This window comes from Hippopotamus amphibius, chromosome 13 (assembly GCF_030028045.1).
Source record: "Hippopotamus amphibius kiboko isolate mHipAmp2 chromosome 13, mHipAmp2.hap2, whole genome shotgun sequence".
Taxonomy (NCBI): domain Eukaryota; kingdom Metazoa; phylum Chordata; class Mammalia; order Artiodactyla; family Hippopotamidae; genus Hippopotamus; species Hippopotamus amphibius.
Genome location: NC_080198.1, coordinates 26,362,476 through 26,387,243, shown reverse-complemented (window position 1 = coordinate 26,387,243; position 24,768 = coordinate 26,362,476). Strand labels below are relative to the sequence as shown.

At 41.2% G+C, this 24,768-nt stretch overlaps 1 protein-coding gene across 17 annotated transcripts in view; it reads right to left on the bottom strand.

The window, feature by feature from the left end:
- Positions 1-24,768, bottom strand: part of CADPS (calcium dependent secretion activator) — a 451,700-nt gene that overhangs the window by 337,968 nt on the left and 88,964 nt on the right. For all 17 annotated transcript variants that reach the window (XM_057706171.1, XM_057706172.1, XM_057706169.1 and 14 more), the window contains one exon: positions 8,076-8,189. In XM_057706171.1, the coding sequence (XP_057562154.1) occupies positions 8,076-8,189 (114 nt within the window). The remainder of the gene's footprint in view (positions 1-8,075; positions 8,190-24,768) is intronic.

Genomic DNA, 24,768 nt, shown 5'->3' with positions numbered 1-24,768 from the left:
TCCTCTCTCTGATCCTCTAGTTTCCTATCTGTACACTGAGGGAGTTGAACTATAGATTTTGAGCTTGTCTTTTCAGGGGCCAGGGGCCAGGGTTACAGCAGAGGGCAAAACAGCTGCTGATCCAGCCCTCATGCCTCCATGACATCGTCCTAATCATCCCATACAAATATCATCACAATCTGGGACAAACGCTAACCAAGCGAAAGTACACAGGTTCATGGGTAGCCAGGAATATATTCCAATATGCAGTCAGGAAAGCCTTCCTGGAGGAGAACTTCTTAGACATGAAATATGAAAGGTAGGTAGGAAAAGAGTGAAAGAAGGAACAATATATGTAAACACAATGAGGATCCAAGGAAATAAGGAGAAGCCAGTATGGCTGTGGCAGCGAGAAGGACCAGTATAAGATGGGCAGAAGGGGCCAGATGGCTAAGGGCATGGGAGGCCCCATTAAGAAAATTAGTGTCCATTTGAAGGGCACTGGGAAGCCATTAAAGGCTTTAAGCTAGGACATGACACAATCAAGTTCACATTCTTTGGCTTTAATGTGGAAAATAGACCCGAAGAGGGCCAAGACAACAGACAGGGGGCCAGCTGAGAGACTGCTTATGATCACAGGCGAGTGATGATGGTGGTGGGGACACAAAGGGGCTAATTCTTTGTTGTCACCGCTAACAAATATCAGAGGTGACTTAGAAACATTCAATCAAGAATGAAGCCACACGGTCCTCCCATTTGTCTATATCAGTGTCCCGTAAACCTGGAGCTGACCACCATTATAAGCTCTCAGCACCATATTCCTTTCCCCCAAAGCCCTTCCACAGCTGCCATTTGTCATTCGTCTCTGTGACTATTTAGTTAATATCTGAGGCTCCAGCTAGACTATAAATCCCAGGAAGGCAGGAGTTGTATCTGCTTTTTACCTACTACTTCTTCTGAGTGCCTAAGACAGTGCCTGGCGTATAGCTGGTGCTCTGTTGAATGAGGAAATCAGCGAATGAACAACCTGAACAAAGCAGACATCTCAAAGCAGAGACCCTGCGGAGATCATATCTGGATGGGGAAACGAAGCGAAAGGAGAACTCAGCAAACACAATATACCCGTCTCTTAAAACAATGGACTGTGGCTACATTTTCCATGAGACCTGACCACAGGCGCTAAGAAATGAGGATATTGGCGCACTGGTCCCAGGTGGCATCCATAACTCGTGACCCCTGGATCCTGCGCACATTGTCTGCTTCCAGTAGTCCCTTGCTTTGTACACAGTAGCCACTCAATACATATCTGCTGAACTACGAGTGGATGGCTTTAGACAAGTCACTTAACTTCTGTCAACCCCTCTCTCCTTTGCCATCACATGGGGTTCACCCAGCCAGCCTTCTTTGAAGAGGATCAGACTGAAAGGACTCTGAAAAGTGGAGGGCTCCATCTGTCCACAGGTAAGGGATGACTGCCAGGTACCAGTACGAAAGGAGCTGAGTGGAATGTCAAGAGCATAGAGGAAGGAGGCGGAAGATGGAGGTGACGGCCAAGTGCCGAAAGGCGACAAGACTGCCACAGGGAGAGAGAGCAGCAGCGGAAAACGAATTTTCAGGGCACATCATCTGCCTTGGCTTCTCAGTCTGTCAGAAGGGCAGTGACGTGCTTGCGTGTCTCTAAAACGACCCCTGAAACTCATTTGTACCGGGAGCCCTATCTGGTATTTTGGGTTTTGTTTTCTGTTTCATGTTTTGGTGGCTGTTGCGAGAGACTTCAACTCCAGGCGCAGCTCTATGCGGCACATCCATAAATCCTCCCCACTCCTCCGCCACCTCCCAGACAGGTCATAATGGGAAAGGGCAGATAAACAAATAAATATGGAATGGGGCAGGGCAGTCAATTCAGCAGCTCGACCGCATCCATCAGTCCTTCGCTCCGTCGCCAGAGCCAAGCAACCTCAAGGTTGCTTTAGAAACACACAAGCACATCAGTACTTAATGACCACACGCCCAGCTCCTGCTTCTTTACAGACAGGCTGAGAACACAAGACGGATCCTTTCCTGCTCGGCAAAAGCAAATCATTTCAACATAAATAAGAAAAATACCTAGACGCTAAAGTAAATAAGATTTTTAAAACCTATAACAACCAGGTTACAAATGAATATTACTAACGAACGGCACACGCATAATGGGAGCAGCGGGCTCTAGTGTCAGACGACCTGGGATCAAATCCTGGTTCCACCAGCTGCTAGCTTTGTCAGCTGAGCAGCTTACTTCGTCTTTCTGGGCCTCAGTTTTATCATCTTTCAAATGGGAACCACAACTACCCTCCCATGTAGGATTTGGGTGAGGACTTGGTGAGCATGGTGCCTGCTATAAGAATGTAATAAAAGTTAGCTATTATTTTTGAATTGGGTATTACGCAGCCATGAAAAAACATAACATTTTTTTTTCTTTAACATCAAAAGATGTCCATGGTATACTGTTAAACCAGAGACTTCCAATGGGAGGGGTGAAGTGGAGCTAGGGCACAGGAGAAAAACCCTTGATTGAGAACATCACAGGTATAAGAAAACATTTTACTGATGAGAATATATCATATGTGTGACTTTGGCAGAAGCAGAAAAGATTGAAAACAACTGTGAAATGAAACAAGTGGGTTATTAATATTTTTGTCATTTCCCATCTTAACATGGAAATCAAGGAGCTGCCTTTATGTGTATAGACACATCAAAAAATACCTGGAAAGACATATACCAAAATTTAATAGTGGTTGTCTAGAATGATGGAATTATAGGTATTTTTCTAACTATTTCGTTTACATTTTCCCCTACATTGTCTAATTTTATAATTGGCATGTTTGACTTTCACAGTCATTTAAAACACCCCTTTCTACATGGAAAAATTACAAATTTTACCTTCACTGAGGCAAGGTGCATGTTAACTTCTAGAAGAAAAAGCAGCTTTGGATCGTAAAGATATTCTTCACCAGAAAGTAAGGGGATGATGGACAAACTTAGGAAGCACATCTGGGGCCATGACCTGTGGTCAGTGGTGGTAGATCAGGAACAAAAGTAATTCCCTTTCCCCTTCCTATGCCCTTTTCCCCTGCCTTGACCTTCTACCTTCCGGACCCAACGTCTAGGCCCCTCACTAGGGAGCAGATTGATGCTATCGGGTTGACCAAAAAGTTCGTTCATGTTTTTCCATAAGATGTTACAGAAAACCCTGAACGAACTTTTTGGCCAACACCAATATAACTTTCAACTCACCTCTATCATTTATTTCTATACAGCACGTGGGCACTGCACCACCACTCTTCCCCTCTAACCTTCATATATTCATAGTGGCACTTTCCAGTTGCTAGAGTTACAGTGAGGTTGTGTGTCTGAGTGTGTGTGCGCGTTTATGCAGTTTAATCTTGACAATTATGCAAGGAAGATCCCACTACAGATGAAGAAACTGAGGCTCAGACGTGGCTGAGGTCCCACAGCCCGTGTGCAACAGAACCAGAATTCACCCCCACATCTTTTGGACACTGAACTCATTCTCTTAACCACTCGGCCCTCTGCCCTGTCCTTCCTTGCGTGGCTTTTTTCACAAGAATGAATGCCTTTAGAATGGCTGATAACTCTTTTCCTAGGGACATATCTGTCTCAAGGCTGTTGAGGAATTATAGTGGTTTTGCTTATTGCAAAGTGTATAGCTTTGTTTCAGAAAAATAGCCAGGTGCGACCTGACATCTACTTTTCTTAGATTAAAACACAGGTCAGTCATAAAGATGAACGCGCACATGTCACCCTGTGCAAAGACCACCTGCAGTTCTTGCCTACCAACTGTCCAGACCCTTCTCACGACAGCACCTTAGTCCGAGAACGCCTTTGTCACTGCACACAGTTTCAGTGGGACTGTTGATCTCAGGACTGTGTGCTTCCTTTGCCAAGTGGTAGGTTGGGACCTGAGCTTGGCGATCAGATTTCCCCTTCTGGGGTTCAGATTCAGAGCAGGTGGCCCAAGGATGGAATGGGGTTGGAGTAGATTCATACCAATGATGGGGTTTGCATGATCTCCTGCAACCCAACTTCCTGAGGCTAAGCTGTCCTGGTTTCCATCTTTTCTTTAGGTTGCTTCTTTCCTTTAATAACAAACTAACAGTTGTTGTTACTGCTGTTGTTATTATTAGGACTTAAGTGAGCTACAGTTTCTGTTGCTAGCAATGGAAGAACTGTGTCTGATACACCCTTCAGATCTAGTTGGACAAAAACTAACTGGGGCTTTGTCAGAGAAGATCAGCTGAAAACAAAGTGAAACAAAACAAAAGGCAGTCATAGCCGTGGTGCTGGCTGAAGTCCAGATATCAGCTGTTGTGTTCTAAAATGAATGTTGGTTTGTCTTCCACCTTATTCTACACTCCCTCTTGCCATCAGATCCCACCCCCCTCCCGCCCTCATGTTTCCTTCCAGGCAGGATCTCAGGGAGGAAGGTTCTGTAAGACCTTTCCATCCACCTCTTTTCTCTGATGTCAGGACCAGCATGTGAAGGAACCAAAATTAACCAGGGAGATGGGGGGAGGGGGGTGAGGATGGAGGGTGGGAGGACTTACATTTCACAATTTGTCCTCAGAGAGCTGAGAGTTAGAAAAAATATGGGGGTCCTAGAGAGACAGGTGGGCTCTCTGATGCCTTAGGACTGTGACTGTGGGAACAGGATGAAGTTGCTGGGTCAGATCTCAGAGCATCCACCTTGGTGCCCAGCCCTCAAAGCCATCATGAAAGACATGAAAGGATTAATCTCCTGCCCTGTTTGATCCACTTTGCCCATCAGAGCCACCCAGGGAAGAACAAAATGAACATGCATGCTTGCGAGAGCCATAGGGAATCTTGGTTTCTCTCTCTCCTGGCCCAGCGCTGCTTCCAGGCCTGACCAGCTTGCAGTGAATGCTGACCAGCTGGGGTCAGACTGGTCTGGATGTGGGTGGACACAGATGGCAAAAGGACAGTGGCTCCCCACTTCCTGTATTTAAAAATAAAACTGCTCTTTACTACTCTAGCAGGCTGACACACCATTACCGTCTTAGCAAAACAATGCCATTGCTTGCAACTGACTTTAGTAACTGACTATAGTAATCTCAGAACTTTTGGAGAAAAATTTTGGTTTTTTTTTTTTTTAATTGTCTTATCACTGGTAAATTGGGATGTGTCGGTGTTAGTATGGTGGGGTGGGGTGTGTGTGTGAGGGGTGGGGGCTGAGAATTCAGAAGGAGAGTATCTGTTGGTTTCACCTGTTGAGTACACATTCCTCCTCCTTCTGTTCAAAAGCACCCCAGTTTCTTGATGGGAAACCAGGCCATTTTCAACACAAATGGTGCCAGTGGGACTGAGCCTGCACTCTGGCTCCAGAGGTGGTATCTGTCCTGGGCCTGATCCCTGGTCTGTGTCACCCCCCATCTGTACTGATTAGCTCAAGAAAGGACACACGTCTCATATCGGTCCAACCAAGTCACCTGGGGCCTCTTGCTGGGACTCTCAGCAAAGAAGTACTCTCTTTGCCCCTGGAGATGCTAAGCTGGTAGGATGCGAACCTCCAGGGCTGCCCACGTAGAAAGAACCTGCCCAAGAATGCAGCCAACCAGGGAAGAACAAAGCCGAGGTGTGGGAGAGAGATCCCCATCCTGCTGGCATCTTTGGAGTCTCTGGATCCAGCCACAGCTAAAAAGCCGGATCTATCCCTGGACTCTTAAGTTGCTTGAACAAACACATCTCATTTTTTGGCTTAAGCCAGTTTGACCTAGGTGTCTGTACCTGTCATCCAAAAAGAGTCCTGACCGGGACAGATAATGCCAGGGAATCCGCTGGATGCCAGAGGAGGGCAGAGGAAGAGGCACCAGTTTGTCCCCTGGCCCAGAGTGGAGGGAGAGAGACAAAGGGATGTGTAATGAACTTGGGGTGCTTCCAAGTGAAGTATTAGTCCCGATCCCTTGACTGGGGACCTTTGGTTCAGAGGATTAGGCTTCCCAGGAAACCTGAATCTTAAGACTCTCTCAAGCTTTACTAATGAATACGGTAAATAATTAATACCCCATGTTATTTCCTGTTACTCAGATCTTAATATTAAATATTCAGCAATTTCTTAATGTCTGTATTCTCACCAGACCGAAAGGAAGCTCTTTCAGATAAACTAGCTTCCATAGAGGAAAATATCAGGATCACTATAGATATCACAGTAATTTCCAGAGACTCATTAGCAAGTTGATGACTATTAATTTTCAAATTTAATTAATAGATAGAAATGGTACTTTCTTGTAATTTATATCATTAGTCAAATGAGCCTTCTAATTAAGATCTGCAATCTACAAATTTACAAACTGGTGACTGACTCTAAACATGGAGAACTATTGAGGGTCTGCCTGGTCTCAACTGGCTTTCAGATTTTGGCAAAAGAGGAAAACATTAATTTCATTCCCTGGCGGTTTTTAAACAGAACCTTTGTTAAATATATTTAGGTTATTCACTTCTATACCACCATTGTGATTGCAGACCTCATGTCCACTCTCCCTTAAATCCAACCAAAAAATGTGTCACATCAGATAAAGCACTAAGTTTGACCCTTATTGGCAATCATTAATACTACTCGTAAAATGAGAAACCATTTAAATTTGACATGTATAAAAGCAAACCAGATATCTAAATCAGATCCAAATAGAAATTCACTGAGGAAGTGGTGAACAAGATAAGTCTGTGGATGGACTCAGCAAACATCACAGAGACAAAGGCTGTTTACTATTAAAGGCTAATTAGCAAACCAATCAATAATATTTTCAGAAGATCTAATTGCAGTCTTGCTCCCCTCTCTCCATGAAAGGAGTCAAGTGCTTTAAGCAAGAGGAAGGAGAGTTTTTACCCAATCAATCAACTAACATTTTTAAAACATCTACTGAGAAATGGAGCACCCAACGGGCAGAAGAAGCATGTGCTTGGAGCATCAGCGAAGTGGGAGCACCTATGTTTCTGTTTCAAAATAATTTTCTACCTAATAAGTGAAAAAAGGAAGGAAGGAAGAACATCAGCAAAGCAAACCCATAGGGGGAAAATCAGAAATTTGTTGGATTTCCTAACACTTACTTTACAATTTATTGTTATTAGGTTGAATTGCATATGGCAGGATACCATCAATTTTTTCATGCTTGGGGTTGGCTTCTAATGGTTTTAATCTAGCCTTGACAATAGGTAAGACATTTGGGGCACAGGATGCCAAATACAGAGAATATCTTGTTCAGATGAAAATAGATTAATATAAAGTTAAATGTCTTCCAAAGACCAAATGATATGCATGTGAGGTAAACATTACCAATAGGAAGATATGGTATGTTGCCATCATTAATGATGTACAATGATAGCCAATGTGCACATTTTGGAAGAATAACTACAAAATTTAAAAATAGGAGTGGAATTTCAACTTCACTTTACTGATAAACCTCTGAGGTCTAGAGGTGAAATTTTACTTATGATATATACCTAGGATATAGTCTCTCACTTCTAGGTTTCCATCTGAGAATAGTACTGCATTTTGGATGGTGTTCTAACTTGCAGAAAAGAACTCAGAGCACCATTTTAATGGAAACAAGGAAGCTAGTGAAGGCAACATCCTTTGGAGATATTACCGTCCTTTAGAAAGTAAGGGGTGGGAAAATGCTTCCAAGTCCGTTCAAGTGTTAGCTTGTGGCATTGTAACAGCTGTGTGACCTTGAGTAATTAACCTAACTTCTCTGAGCCTCAGTCTCTTCATCAGTGAAATGGGAATAACACCAGGACCTAACTCAAAGACTGTTGTCAAGATTAAACAAGAAATGGTATGTAAAGCACTCACCACTCTGCCTGGTATAACAATTCAGTCAGGAAACAGCAGCTTCTCTACCCCACTGCCCCCAGAACAAAACACTGTTTTCCTTAAAATTGTAACCAATCACCAACCCCTTGGCCTCAGGAGGGATGGCTCCATAGAAGGCCAAGGCTGCTATTCTCACTGACCAGTAGCTCAGAAACCCTGGGCTTCAGGTTTGAGCCGTCTTGGCATTCCTCTTCCCGGTGAATCTTACCTCGTAGTAACTCTGGACAGCGTTCATAAAGGCTTCGTCAGCCACGATTTGGGTTTCCCCATTGAGAAAAGCCTGAAACCGGTCCTTGACTGTCTGCAGCTGCTGTTTGCTGATCTGTAAGAAACAGAGAAGGAGGGGATGGTGAGAACTTGCTCTAGACAAGCACCACGGTTACTTTACAATGAAGGCCTATTGATGTGCTGGGGGTGGTGTGTACTGGCACGTGGGAGCCAACCTGTTTGCAGGAATTCTGTGAGGCAGTTGTTAAACACAGCCATTTCTAAAAATTAATATAAATTATAGCTAAATTATATTAAAAACAAGAGTAAGACACACTCAAAATTCAATGCTTCCTGATTATTTTATCACGTTTGACCATTATCTGAGTTTTTGAGGTCACTTACATCTATTGTATTTGTATGGTGGAAATGATATATACTGGGGTGCTACCACACATTTCTTCCAAATTTTGCATTCAATGACTTTTTATTGGAAGCTAGATATCGACCAAGGTGGGAGTGTTTACACCACAGAAATTGGCAAATGCTACAAATCAGGGTTGGATTCTTTTGGGTTTTTTGTTTTTGTTTTGTTTTTGTTTTTTGAGGGGATGGTTTTTCAACACACCATTGCACAGGCCTCTCAGGTGGTCTGAAATACCCTGCTTTACAAAGATATAATAATCAAAACAGTAAGGTACTGACATAAAAACAGACACATAGATTAATGGAACAAAATTGCGAACCCAGAAATTAACCCACGCGTATATGGCCAACCAATATTTGACAAGGGAGCTAAAAATATTCAGTGGGGAAAGAATAGTCTCTTCAATAAATGATGTTGGAAAACTGAATATTTACATGCGTAAGAATGAAACTGCACTCCTGCCTTACACCACTCACAAAAATTAATTCAAAATAGGTTAAAGACTTAAATGTAAGACCTGAAACATTAAGACTACTAGAGGAAAATGTAGAGTAAAAGCTCCTTGACGTTGGTCTTAGCAATGATTTTTTGGAGATGATACTAAAAGCACAAGGAGTAAAAGCGAAAATAAACAGGTGGGACTACATGAAACTCAAAAGCTTCCACATTGCAAAAGAAACAATCAGCAAAATGAAAATGCAACCTATGGAATGGGAGAAAATATTTGCAAACCACCTACCTGATAAGGGGTTAATATCCAAAATATGTAAGGAACTCATATACCTCAATAGAAAAAAGATTAAAAAATGGGCAGAGGACTTGAATAATTTTTCAAAGAAGATATACAAATGGCCAACAAGTACATGAAAAGGTGCTCAATTTTACTAATCACGAAGGAAATGCCAAAACCAAAATGATCTATCACCTCACACCTGCTAGAGTAGCTATCATCAAAAAGACAAAATACAGGTATTGGCAAAAGTGTCAAGAAAAGAGAACCCTATGAACTGTCGGTAGTAATGTAAATTGGTGCAGCCACTATTGTTCCTCAAGAAATTAAAAACAGAACTATCTAGCAATCCCACTTCTAGGTATACATCACCAGGAAAGGAAGAGATGTCTACACTCCCATGTTCATTGCAGTATTATTTACAATAGCCAGAACATGGAAACAACCTACCTGCCCATCAATGGATGAATGGATAAAGCAAATGTGATTTACATGTGTATACACACACACACAACACCAAACACACAAATATAAATCCACATGTACATATATACACACACATATATATATAATGCACACACATTGGAATATTATTATATACACACAGACACACACACTGGAATATTATTCAGCCATAAAAAAGCTAATCCTGCCTTTTACAGCAACATGTGTGGACCTTGAGGGCATTAAGCTAAGTGAAATAAGTCAGACAAAGACAAACACTGTATGTTCTCACTTATAGGTGGAATCTAAAAAGTCTGAACTCATAAAAAGAGTGAATAGAATAGTGGTTACTGGGGGTTGCAGGTAGGGGAAATGGGGTCCAAGCGTGCAAACTTCCAGCTATAACGTGAGAAAGTTCTGGGGATTCTAATATGTATAGCATAGAGACTAAAATTAACAACACTATTAAATACTTGAAAGTTGTGAAAAGACAAATCTTACCTGCTATCACCACAAGAGAAAAATGGTAATTATGTGAAGGTATGGCAGTGTTCACTAACCTTATTGTGGTTAGATTTCATAATATATACACGTAGCAAATTGTCACATTGTCCAACTTAAACGTGTATATGTTGTATTTCAATAATATCTCAATAAAGCTCAGGGGAAAATACCCTGCTAAGTGTAGCATGGCAATAAACAAAGGTTTTCAAACTCTACTGTTACGTTCACGATCAATGAAAGGTGATACTTAGGTCCAAGATACACTTTTAGGATGTGGCATAGATAATTTGGGCAGTAGGTTATGTGTAATTCTCTGTGTCATCAAGCCTGCCTTAATTCCCCACTTAGGAAAGCATTCCTGAAAGATTCCTATTTATTCTTCCTCCTCTATCCCTTATCTGGCTGTGTCCCACTGTCCTTCAGTCTCAGCATGAACAGTACTGACTTACGAAGCCTTTCCCAGACTCTAGCCTATGTCTTCCTGCTACGTTATTCCAGGGCACATTATTTATTCTAACTACTTGTTAGTTATGATCAAATTTGTTAGATGATCTGTCCTTCCTTGCTATTTTGTTCACTGATGTTTCCCCAGGGCCAACTTCGTGCTTTAATACATGGCAGGCATTCAGGTTGAATGAAAGAAGGAATGAAGTATATGGAAGATAAATTATTTTTGAATATCCTTTCATGAGTTCTAATTTATCTAAAAAGAAAGTCAGCCAAAAACTTTACTCTTTTAACCATTATTTATACAAAGTCACACTTCCTAATTCACCATGGGACACTGTGTCTGAGAACTGCTGCTCTAGTAGAAAGAGGAAGATCATTCCAGGCCCGGTTCTATCGACCATTATGTCATCTTGGAAAAGCCACTTATGTTCTCCCAATTGGCCACAGACTTAAAAGCCTTTTCAGAATAGGGCCGGGTTTAAATAAATAAATGTTATCTCATCCTGTTTTCTCACCTGGAAAATGGTGACAATCCTAATTGCTCGCTACCTTGGGATAGTTATAACTCTTCAATGACAGAATATGAGTTCTTTTTTTAAAATTATGAGTTTGAATATACATGCAGAGGGTTATCATCATTAGAGTCAATACAAGGCTTGCTAGTAGAAAATAAAGCTTAAAGTTACAAGAGAGTGAAGCCTGGCGTGAGTTTTGACTCCATCAGGAAACAAATCAAAACACATTTTTGAGAACAGACATAGATGAAACCTGGGGTGCTTTAGCTAATTTTTGTACGTTGGGAGAAGTGAGGAATAGTGACTTTGGGGGCAGATATAGAGGAGTTATTTTGTCTCAGATCCACATTTGTTTTGTTCTAGAGCACCATTGCCAATATCAGTATAATTTTATATTTTCTAGTAAATTTACATTTTCTAGTCACATGTAAAAAAGTTAAAAGCAGGTGAAATGAATTTTAATATACTTTATTAGACCTTACATGTCAAGATGTTATCATGTCGATATGTAATCATTAGAGACATTACTAATGAAATATTTTACATTCTTTGTTTACACTATGTCTTTGAATCTGGTGTACTTTACACTTAAAGTACATCTCAATTCAAAATAACCACATTGGGACTTCCTAGGTGGTGTAGTGAGTAAGAATCCGCCTGCCAATGCAGGGGACATGGGTTCGATCCCTGCCCCAGGAAGATACCGCATGCCACGGAGCAACTAAGCCCGTGCACCACAACTGTTGAGCCTGCTCTCTAGAGCCCGTGAGCCACAACTACTGAGCCCATGTGCTGCAACTACTGAAGCCCACATGCCTAGAGCCCGTGCTCTGCAACAAGAGAGGCCACCACAGTGAGAAGCCCACACACCATATGGAAGAGTAGCCCCCGCTCACTGCAACTAGAAAAAGCCCGTGTGCAGCAAAGAAGACCCAACACAGCCAATAAAATAAATAAATACATTAAAAAAAAAAAAAAAACCACATTGGACTTCCCTGGTGGCACAGTGGTTAAGAATCCACCTGCCAATGCAGGGGACATGGATTCAAGCCCTGGTCTGGGAAGATCCCACATGTCATGGAACAATTAAGCCCATGTGCCACAACTACTGAGACCCTATGCTACAAGTACTGAAGCCTACATGCCTAGAGCCAGTGCTCCACAAGAGAAGTCCCTGTGATGAGAAACCCACACACCACAATGAAGAGTAGCCCCCACTCGCTGCAACTAGAGAAAGCCTGCGTGCAGCAATGAAAACCCAATGCAGCCAAGAAATAATAAATTTATAAAACAAACAAACAAAATAACTGCGTTGCAAGTGCTCAGCAGCCACATGTGGCTAGTGGCTACCATACTGTACAGCGTGGGCCTAGAGCATGGAATGAACTCACTTCTAAGCCACTTGAGCTTTCCTATTGGGACCCAAGAATATTAGTTATCAGTGGAGTTATACAGAAAATCATAGTTATTTTGTATGTGCTTGAAATCATTTACACTGAAATATTAGGCAGCAGTTGATTTGCTCATAAAAATGACATCATCACATGAATTTCTTTTAAGCAGGCGGATTTAAGTCTCAAACCTTTACAGTATACAACCATCAGAAGCATCTTACAGAATTTCTTGCTCAGAATTCCTTCCAAGTCTGGATTCATACCAACTCTGCATGATTTGGGGGGTGGGATGGAGTGGGGTGATGGGGCAAGAGAGGGAAGGGAGACCAATAAACCTTGCCTTAAGCGCATAAGTAATTTGAAATAAAATGAGGTGCACACCATCTGAAGGATAAAGACTGTTGACCCAGGCCAAATCCATTGTCACTCTAACTTTTTGTTAAATAAGCCTGGTGATCATTTATTTAACAAATATTTACAGAGCACCTACTGCCTGCCTGGCTCTGCCCCAGGCCCTGAAGTCAACAAAATACACTGGATGTCTCAACTCACTGGCCAAGGCTAGGTACCAGGGAATCAAAAGAAGTAAGGGATTGACCTCAAGGACCCTGCAGTCTAGATGAGGAACGGCATATCAAAAATGCACAAAAATATGGATAGGGTTTCAGAGGAGAGAGATTACAGACCATAAAACTCTCAAAAAGAAATTTGGGAAAGAATAGATATATGTATATGTATAACTGAATCACTTTGCTGTACACCTGAAACTAACCCAACATTGTAAATTAACTACACACTGAGATAAAATAAAAATTTTAAAAAATTACCACAAATGGGATGGTTAAAAAAAAAAAACTCTCAAAAAGAGAAGGCCTCCAGGAACATTCAAGCTCAGAGAACCAATGTCATGAAGCTCAACGAAACACTCCCTACTTCCCTGGATACCCCAAGCTCCAAGCAGGAGAGTTAGGGACACAGATTTTAGTAGCGGAGCTTTGTTTATGTCTGGGCTTGACACCTGCCCATCCACGTTCCCTACTTTTCTCACCACTAATTAAATAAGCATAGTGTCTATTTAGTCAGCTCACTAGCTATGTGTCATTAGGCAAATGACTGACCTCAGTTTTTTCATCTGTAAAATGGGGCCAATAGTGACCTCATAGGATTGTTGTCAGCATGGATTGGGATATGTAAAATTAAAATAGTCATTGCAAAACCTGGCATAGCATGAATTCTCAATGAACATCAGTTGCTGTGATCATTCATCCTCATCTTGGAGTCTGCCCACACTGTTCCCTTCAGAAAGCATGCCTGGAGGAAAATTCCACATGCATCCTCAAAATCCAGCCCAGGTGCTCCTTTCCAGACTTCCCCAGGTGAAGTTTTCTACTTGCTCAGGACTTTGTTCACAACCCTAAGAGTACATGCATCACGCTGTGAAGCAGTTCTTTACTTAAACACCAGTGCTCAGAGGCGGATTCGGGAGTCAGGAGTTGAGAATGTGGGCTTGGGGTCAAAGGGATGTGAGTTCAGATCCTAGTGATACCACTCATTCCCAAAGTGGGTGACCTTGGGAAAGTTATTTTCCTGAAGCCTTGGTTCTTTATGTACAAAATGGGGATTATAAAACCTACTTCCTAGGGTTGCTGGGAAGATGAATAGGAAATGGGATGATGTAGCCAAGGATCTTAGCACACTGTCTGGAACAAAAGAAGAGTCCAATGATAAGGGGCAGACCATAGACTAAATGTCCCAGAGCCCCGCCTGATGTGGCCGCTGTCCACTCCTGGCTTTGTCTCGTCCCACTCTGCCCTCCACTGATTCTGTTCCGGCCACACTGGCCTCTTTTCTTCTCAGATTCACCCTAACCTTTCTTGCCCAGGAGCCTTTGCACTGGCCGCTCCGCCTGCGTGGGATGCTCTCCCCATGCTCTCCCCAACTTCTCACCCTGAGGACTCAGCCTCCCCAGCATCTCCCAGGTTGGTCTCCCCAGACCACCCCGCCTACCATGATGCTCCCCCAAACTACTCTCTATCCACTTGCCCTAGACCCTATGCATTTCCTCCACAGCCATCATCACAGTCAGCATTTACCTTTTTCTAAGATAAATTTGATTGGATCATAACCTGCATGTAGAAAAATATACCTCATAAGCACAGAGCGTGAGAAATCTTCATAAAGTGAAATTTCCCATGGAACCAATCCTCTTATCGTGATAAACAACATGCCTGGACCCCAGAAGCTCCTGCACGGCCCCAAAGGCATTGCCCCTCTCCAAAGGTGACCTGACGTCTATCATCACAGATTGATTTTGTCTGTTTTTGAACTTGATGTCAGTACAACCAAGCATTACGAGAGTCTGGCACTTGACTGGGGGTAGCGATAGCTTGCTCATCCTCATTGCTGAGTAGTATAACATGGTATGACTCTACCACTATTTATCCATTCTCCTATTGATGGACAGTTGAGCCTTGTGTCCTTGTTTTACAATTCTGCTTACTTTTCATTGTCTATCTCCCCATAAGAGCATCTGTTTCACAGGTACAAGAATCACATCTGTCTTGTTTACTGCTGTGGTTCTAGTGCCTGGCACATAATGGGCTCTAACCAAATATGTGTTGAATGAATACATAAGCTTACTGAGTGTTTATCATATCCCAGGCACAGTGTTAAGCTCTGAAGACATACAATGACCAAGGCACAAGCAAAGTTCTCAGTTTTCTTACAGTAGAGTCAGAGATCATATTCACCTTGATTCCCCAGCATCCTTTCGCTGACTGTATGAGTGAATGAAAATCTCTTAGGAACTCCCATAAATAACCAGTCTAAGAACCGACCCTTAGGACAGAATCTATCTCTGGGTAAAAGTAACTGACCTAGATAGGATTGAATCCTGAAGCTGACCTTGCACACCAAGATAATTGCCCTAGAGTAGCTGACAGTACAACTCTAAATAGACAAACAGGCTTCTATGAGCCGCTTACAAACAGAATCCTCCAGAAACCACTTGTGCATCAGATCAGAATTCAGAATTGAAGTAATGAGTTCCAAGAGCAAAAAACCTGAAACGATGAAAGGTAATTATTGCAGAGGAAAAGTGCTGCAGCAGCGTTTGCTAGAACTATTCAAGCATTCTTGGTTCAATCCACCTCATTAAACAAGGCCTGAAAATTCCCACTGCATTTCAAGCAGTTTGTAATCTACTGCAGCATTCTGAAGAAGTGTAAAATGGGATCCACAGAGAAGAGAAAACCACACATTCTGAGTGCTGGTCTCAGGAGAGGCGATGTCGAAGTGAGAGCAAGCTCAGGTCAAATCCCGACTTGAATACAAGTTCTTGGGCACATAGTTAACTTTCGTTTTTCCCTCTGTAAATAGGAGATAATCTTATCTACCTTGTAGGGCTTTTATGAGAACTAGATGAAATAATATATGTAAGGTACATACAGCATAGTATATGACACAGAGTAAGGACTCAATGAATAAACAAAGATAAGAAATATGATTGTTATGGGGGCTTCTCTGGTGGAGCAGTGGTTAAGAATTTGCCTGCCAATGCAGGGGACACTGGTTCAGGAAAATCCCATATGCCACGGAGTAACTAAGCCCACGTGCCACAACTACTGAGGCTGTACTCTAGAGCCCTTGAGCCACAGCTACTGAGCCCATGTGCTACAACTACTGAGCCCGTGCTCTGCAACAAGAGAAGCCACTGCACTGAGAAGCCCGTGCACTGCAATGAAGAGTAGCCCCTGCTCGCCGCAACTAAAGAAAGCCCACACAGAGCAATGAAGACAATGCAGCCAAAAATAAATAAATAAATAAAATAATAAATCTTAAAAAAAAAAAAAGAGTGTGATCGTTAGGATTTAGTTTTTGCTTTCCCCTTTCAATCTTTTCCCTTTTCAATGCTCCTTGTTTCTTGTTTATTCAGTCATTTGAAATTACATTTACCCCCTATTGTCCTTCCCATTTTAGAGGCCTAAAAGTCAAATACTGTTTTCCTGTCACGCTTGCAGCTATGGGTAGCCATGTGACAGAAGCAGAAAGCTATTGAGGGTCTTCTGGAAAAGCTTTTGAATGAAATTCTCATATAAAAAGGAACCTATCTGTTAGTATAACCTTTTCCTTTCTTGCTGCCTCCCTCTTCTGCTGAGAATACAAACATATTGTCTAGAGCTGAGGTGTCTATTATGTGACCATGCAGGAAGGGTGATGTTGGTACTTATATTTTTGAGGAGCTGCACACATGTTTATAAACACCCATCTCTGGCCTCATTAGCGAGAAAAAGATGAATTGATATTTGTTCCAGTCATTGTGTGTTTTCTCTTACTTGCAGCCAAATGCTTTCCTAATGGATACATGTGACTTTCTCTAGGCGAGAAAGAAAGCATACTTCCTAAGGTGCTCATTAGTTAATGTGCCTCCTATGACAGCAGCAACTGTGTTATGCAAAGGGAAAGAAGCAGCGGTGACCCAGAAAGAATGACTCTACAATGGTAGCATTCTAAGCATAGGGAAAAGGTAGTAGAAAATTGTTTGGGGTGTTAAGTGATGTTCCAATTACACATACACATGAAGTCCTTCTCTTAAGTATAAGGTGAGCACTGTATGGTACCATCTATTAATGTGAGCTATGCTTTTCCTTTTTTAAAAAAGAAATTATTTCATTATCGAAAACTGGCAAAATTTTTTAATTCCGTTATCTTATTATTAAGTTGTAAGAGCTCTTTATATATTTTGGATACAATTTCTTTGTCAGATATATGTATTGTGAATATTTTCCTTCTGACCTATGGCTTATCTTTACTTAACAGTATTTTTCGAAGAGCAAAAGTTTTACATTTTCATAAAGTTCAATTTACCATATGAAAAAAAAGAAAGGGAGAAAACTGGCAAAAATGTCCATAAGTACTGTAAAAGGTTAAGTTAGTCTAGAGAGATGAGAGAGCAATGTTTATTTAATTTCCTTTCCTAGAAGGTTATCAAAATTTATATGTGTCCATTAATTTTATTCATAAATAAAATCTCTTCCTACAACCAGACTAAAATATTTTCTACCCTTAATGAAGTCTTGCCTTTAGGAAAATTAAAAGTCATATCATCCTAACCAAGTATTTACTTATTTACATAAAATTTTTATCACCTTCTATATTTTGTACACTTACACAACATACCCTGGAAAAAGGTGCTTTATGTGAGTTTTATTCATTTTGCTTGAGGAAATAAATCAATTTGAAAGGCTTCATCACAGAAAAATATGACAATAATTCTGAAAAGGAAGTTGAAAGGGCAAAAGTATTGAAGATGGGAGAAGTTATGATGAGAAGGGAGAAGTTATGATGGGGCTGTAACCCTAGCTTTCTCTTTGGAATGTGATTTCCCAAAATTCAACCATTCAAGTAATGCTTTCATGAGTATGCTCTCTCTCTATATCAACCGTACTACTATTTACTTTAAATTTTGTACTGAATATATTTCAAATAACGTCATTTTGTAACTGACCTTGTTCTAAGCAAAAATACCTGTGAAATCACAGGCTTTATGTACCAGCTGTAGCATAAATGTGCTTTATGTAATAGCACATAATCTAGATACGTGCTATTATCTCACATACATCTACCACATTTTTAAAAGTGCTTCTTTAGAAAAAAAAATTTTTAATGTGATATATATAAAAGTTCTTACTCTTTTCCAAAAAATTTTAGGGCAGCAGCTGAATGTCTAAATTAATTACTACCTTAAAAACTAACTCTGAAGTTTTCGATCATTAAATAATAGACCAACCAACCATGTTATGGGTAAAGACCTATTTGGGCAGAAGACAAGGAACAACTATGACCCAGGGAAAGTGGCCTTGGGAACAGAAATTAAACACTGGCTAAGCTGCAATTCTCTCAGAAAATAGTTATTTAGTGGAAGAGGAAAAAAATAGGAAAAATGAATTTAGAGAATGAGTCAGACTACTGGTTGGATTAAAGGTGGGATGAGAGGAGGTAAAGGATACAGTACAGGTGGAGGCGAAGAGGAGGAAGGCTGTCTGCACACTGCAAAGCTCTTAAAAGTTGGATCAAATGTCCTTTCCTTGAATGCAACACTTTTGGTTTTTAAAGAATAAGATTATATTTTTCCAATTTGGAAGCACTCAGGCAGTGTTTCACCTAGAATCTTCTGACAGGTGGTCAAGTACGGATTTTTAGACCCGAAGAACTCATGGGGAGTTGCCTTAGTTGCCACAGATCTCAGATATTTTGGTTTCAAGTTTCTTTACACTTTGAAAATTTATTGACGACTCCAAAGAGCTTTTGTTTATGCAATTTACATCTATTAATAGAAATTAAAACTGAGCTTAAAATATTGATGAATTCATCAAAAACAATATATTTCCTACATGTTAACCTAAATAACACTTTAAGAAAATAACTATATTTTCTAAAACAAAACTTAGTGAAATGACTGGCAACATGATACAGTATTGCAAATCTCTTTTAAAAATTAATAGAAGACAGCCAGATTCTCATATCTGTTTCTGCATTCAATCTGTTTTAATAGGCTGTTTTGGTTGAAGCAGGTGTGGAAAATCTGGCCTCTCACAGATACGCTATTGGAACAGGAAGGGATATTTTAATAGCCCTTTGAGAGAGATGTGGATTATCTTTGATACTGTACCAGAGCTCAACTACTGGTACTTTCTTAAAAGTTAGTTGCAATGTAAATTTGGAAACCTCATCAGTGACCTTTCCGTACTCTATCACAATTGATTGTTCTAGCTTGCTCTTTGAATGAATCATTTATCCATGCATGGTTTTAAAAAGTATCATACATTGGTTGTAGGGAAATAGTTTATTGAGTTACGAAAATATTTCAAATATTGATATATTTCATTACACAATATATCAAAAAGCATGTTATTTACTATCATACTGGCATCACCAAAAAAGCATTTAGATGTTGGGCAACTGTCAAGCTACAGTGGTGGATGGAAAGCTCAGATTTTATCACTGGCCAAAAATACTCTCAATTGCTTTTCTTGAAGTAATAGGCTATCTCCACTCATTTTCTAGCAAACATTGGCTAAACACCTAAATTTGCATAACCTCAGTGTTTCTTTTCTTTTTCTCAGTTTTTTTTCAAGTAAAATTGATGCTCCATTACCAAAAAAAAAAAAAAAAAAAGGCTGGTTCATTGGCAACTCAGTGACGCAAGTCCCTTTCCAGGAGATAACCACTGCCTTTGTTATGCAGCCTAAGTGCTTTATGTATATTTACCACTTCATTTTACAGAATATTACAAGGGTGTACTCAGGGTCAAATTTTAATGCAATTAATAATGTCTACTGCTTCATCAAGAAGAGTATCCAGTGAGTCTAGCAGTTTTTAAACAGCGAGTAAGTGGCAGTAAGGAAGACAATGACTAGTATGGTTTGGCACCACTGTCTTGTTTTGTGCTAATGCACTAGCAGTTTCATGCACCATGGCTTTTGCACTATTAGTGCACAGGTCAACACACTGGGGCAAAAAAGCAAATAGTGTCTTAGTATTATTAGGAAAATCATCCTGCAGACCCCCAAGGGTATGTGGACCACACTCTGAGACCTGATCAGAGTGATCTAGTGAATCACCACCCTTGACCAGCTATTAGTGCTACCAGGAAGGCAGCCAGGAGGAGAGTGGTAGGCGATGATCTTGGAGAGGGAAGCATGGAACAGAACATGGTGTAGGGTCTTGTGTGCTGAAGCGAGGAGCTGGGATTTAATTCAAAGTAGGATGGGCAAAAACCACTGAAGTGTTTCCTTCATGAGATGTCAAACCTGACATGATTTGAGAGCACACAGGATCAGGCAACAGTCATGAGTTCTCAGGTCCAGCGAAGCACCAGGACAAGGTGTCACACAAGCTACATGACGTCTAAGGAGAGGAGGGTCTTAAATAGTATCTCGAATCTCAGTTGGCAGAGATAGGAATAGAGGGGAGAAGAGGAAGCAGGGACAGAAAGTGGGAGAATGAATGAAAAGAGCATTCCAGGACGAGGGTACAGAAGGAGAGACGAGAGAGAGAGATGAGAAAATGTGGGGCCTGTTTGCGGGGACACAGTAAGAATTTCTTCTGTCAATGTATAATTTAAACTGTGTTGCCTAAAAAAAACAATAGAGGCACTTTCAGCACAAGCATCCAGGGTGCACAACAGGACGATGCAAAAATAAAGTCACAACCGCCCGCTGGAAATGGAACGCCAGATAGCTCCACTTGGCTGGAGCCCAGATTGCAAAGACCAGCCTGGCAACACGTGAAATCACGAAATCACTAAATACCATCCTGAGTCTTATGAGGTTTAATAGTGAGCTTATCAGTAGCAATCATTTCCAGAGAAAAAGCTGAAAAAAATCTGAATGCAGTCTACATATAGGTTATAGGAGACTCTTCAATGGAACACCTCGCAAACTGGTACTGGGGGCGTCACTGAAACAGATGCAGACAAGAGCTTTGTCCTGTTGGTCACGGACAGTGAGACAATGTTCACTGGCTCAGCAGTCACCGTTCAGGCTGCGAGGCTATTTGGAGGGATGTGGAGATCTTAATTGGTTCTAACAATCTCCATCATTATGTAGAGTGGCAGAGGGAAGAAATAGGACCAAGTTGGGAGTTTTCCGAAGCTGGGAAACACTAAAAACACAGGTGCAAACACTAACATAAATGATGAACTTTGGTTAATAATATCGTATCAATATTGGTTCATCAGTTGTAACCAATGTCCCACACTAATGCAAGATGCTCATAACGGGAGACTGTGCTGAGGGAAGGGGGGATGCCAAGTACGTGGGAAACCTGTACTTTCCACCCAATTTTTCTGTAAATCTAAAACTGCTCTAAAAAATAAACTAGGTTAATTAAACACCACACACACACACACACTTGCAGGTTTTCTGTAAAGACCCAAATATAGCAGCACGCACAATGCAGCCCTACGCCTGCACAAGCAAGAACAGAAAATCCTCCTACTCAACCTTGTCCTGAGATTCAGAGCAGCAAAGAGGAAAAAGCCATCGGTGTTCCTGAGTTCTGTGGTCCAAGGCCTTGTTGCAACATGAACCAGCTGGATTGCAAAGAGGTTTCCGACGGCCTTTCCACATTCACAAATGAGTTCTGGTTTATTAAAATGATATTTCTCATTGGCTCAATTCCCTCCCCCAAGATTTTGTTACTGATAATTTAAAGGCATCAGTGATGTAATTACCCTTGTTCTATCCGACAGAGAAACAGTGTGGGTTCCTTCTGGAAGCAGCTGAGAGGGTAAACTTCCTGCAATTTGAGTAAGGCTACTTTTCCTAACGGACAAGCAGTGTTGATTTCATGCGCGGGTAAGCACGTGGGTAGACTGCATGGAATATTACTGCAATCTCTTTAAGGAAACTTGCTTTTCTTACCCATTGTAATATTTGTCTGCAATTGGGGAACAATATGCTTTTATGCTGTGTCTAGAACATTGCCCCTATGGGCACCAATGAGTCGAATTTCATTTTTCTGTAAGTCCTCACAACTCCACTGATGTACTGATGTATTTTTTTTTTTTTTGGCTATTACTGCCATTGAAGAGCCTTTCCTTCTTTCTTCTTCCTACACTTTCTTCACTTGGCTAAACCTTACTTGTCTGTCAAAATGCTAAGTCATCCCTCTCTGACGGCCCCTCCCACTCCCTAAGCTAGAGCCCCTTTGTCTGAACTCCCTCATCCCCTTCCTCTTTGCATTTATTATAATATTAACATAAAGGATGGACTTGGAGACAGGCCACCTTGGATGAGAGGACACATGCTTACCTACGCACATAACCCATAACCAGGGGGCTTGTCCCAGGGTAGACTCCACCGTCTCCCTCAGGAGTGTTCACTGCCCTGAGGGCTCACAGCACCCGAAGCCACCAGCCCTGTGGCAGCTGAGTTGGCTGCTGCCCACACCAGAGCAGCGAATCTGCAGGTAGGAAACACTTGCGGGTATGTCAGGACATGCATGCATTAACATACTTCCATTTAGAAATACAGAAGCCATTCCTACACAAACCTCCTCCTTTCAAAGAACAAGCAGCTTTGTAGTTAGATGTGGAAACTCAGAGAAGAGCAAAATAATGTTGGGTCCGCCTCATGGGCCTCTGATATACCAGGATGAATGGAAAATGACACCCTGGATACCCAGTGTGGGGAGCTGAGAATCCTGGAGCAGAAATAGAAAGAGGGGCAATGTGAGACAAGGCTTCTGGAAAGAGCAAGGTAAATTCTGGAGTGCAGAGGAAACTACTCTTGGGAACCAGGACATGCTGTGTTGGGGGGCAGGGGGGCGGACAGCAGTGGGAGTGATCCCAGGTGTCCCATGGAAGCCATACACAAAGCCAAGCAGACCGCAAGATGGCAGAGGTGATACAGAGGCCAGGCAGCCCAAGTCTTAGCATCTCAGAGACCACCTTCTGGAAGTTTGCCTCTTTGATTTTAGAAATCAATAATAAGAGACCAGAATAGGTTTTACATCCTCCACTGCACTGAAGTTTCTTACTTTCTTTTGGTCCCCAGATTTGATTGAGTTTTGGTTTTGTTTTTCAGTTCTAAGAAGCTCTTTTAGGAAAGCCTGAATATCAATTTCTAATCAATCATACCCTAGTATCCCTCACCTCCCTCTAGTCTCCCCCAATCTCCTACCAATACAATGCTGACATCTGCTCTACTAAGAAATCTTCACTTTTGGTGAGGGTAGAGAAGAAGAGAAGCGTCATTCTGGAGGACAGACTCTGGAAAAAGGAGAGGATGTCCAAAGGTGGGAGGAAGAAAAAGAAGAAGGGTGAGAGAGAAAAAAGCATTTCCCCCTCTTGGTAATTTTTGGACAAGGCAGACTAATGGGGCATCCTTAAAGCTTAACATCAACACTGACCAAATGTCTGGAGCCCAAGTTCATTCCTCCATCTATTCGTTCGTTTATTCAAACAGTTATTTATAGAGCATCACTCTGTGTCAAGCACTGTTCTAAGCACTGAGGAGTCAATGGTAAGTTTGCCCTCTGGAGCTACTATTCAGGTTGACCCTCACAATACCCAATGGATGGTATGAGTTCATGTCCAGCATTTTACTCAGTGTATAATAAGAGGTAAATTCTGACTTATAATTTTCCATATAGTCTCCAAAGGGAAAAAAAATGTCTTCATTGGTCAAATTCGGCTGTGAAGGACAGCCAAATTTCTTTCTCTGGTAGGACATACAGAGTTGTATTATATAACCCTGGACAGGAGGAAAAATAGCCAAAGAAACTGCCTTTGGTGCTTAAGCAGTGCATTCCAGGAATTTTGAATATAGTCTAGACTGTTATCTTGCTAATAGCACCATCTCCCATCCTTCCAGAATATTCCTGTGGTTCCAAAGAGAAAACAAACAACAAAGAGTATGTGGCTTTCCTTGAACAAAGGTGACCCACGTGACTGGGGGAGTCTCATTTGTGCTCTGCTCTGTGCCCCAGCAAAATGTTGACTTAGTTTCAAGCACAGTTGGGCGTGGTGCACCCCAAGTTTCTCCACCATCAAGAACTTCTATTTTTATCTCTAAGGACCCAAGTTTTGAAAATTGTCTCCTTCCTAAAACTCTGCATTTACCACCTAATAGTCTTTTCTCCTTTATTTTTATTGATCAAAGTCTAAGTAAACTTTGAGCTTCCGATCCGCAGTATCTCAACACTGAATTGATATAATTCTGGGCCAAATGTTTTAGTTATTCTGGGATAATAAAGAGAGCAAATAAAAACCTGGGTTTGGGAGCTAGACAACAAGATGGGGTGTGAGTCACAACTTATCAGTTATCAGTTGTGTGACCTCAGGCAATGTACTAAACCAATTAGGTATGATTATAAAGTTAGATGAGACAAGTTTAAGAAAATATATATGCAAAGCTATTCATTGAAGTATTACTTATAATAGCAAATGTCCATTACTGGGGACTCATTGAATAAACTATTGTATCACCATGCAATGGAGTACTGTATAATTATAAGAAAGGAATGGAGAATAGTTTTAGATACTGACATGGAGTAAACTCCAGTATATATTGTTAACAGAAAAAACAGTAGACAGAGAAATGTATGTATAATATAGTACCATTTATCTAAGGGAAAGCGAGAGAAACACACACACACTCATTCTTTATACTTAAAAAATGGAAGATAAACCAAAGCTTAAAATAAAAATGTTTTCTAGATTGTGA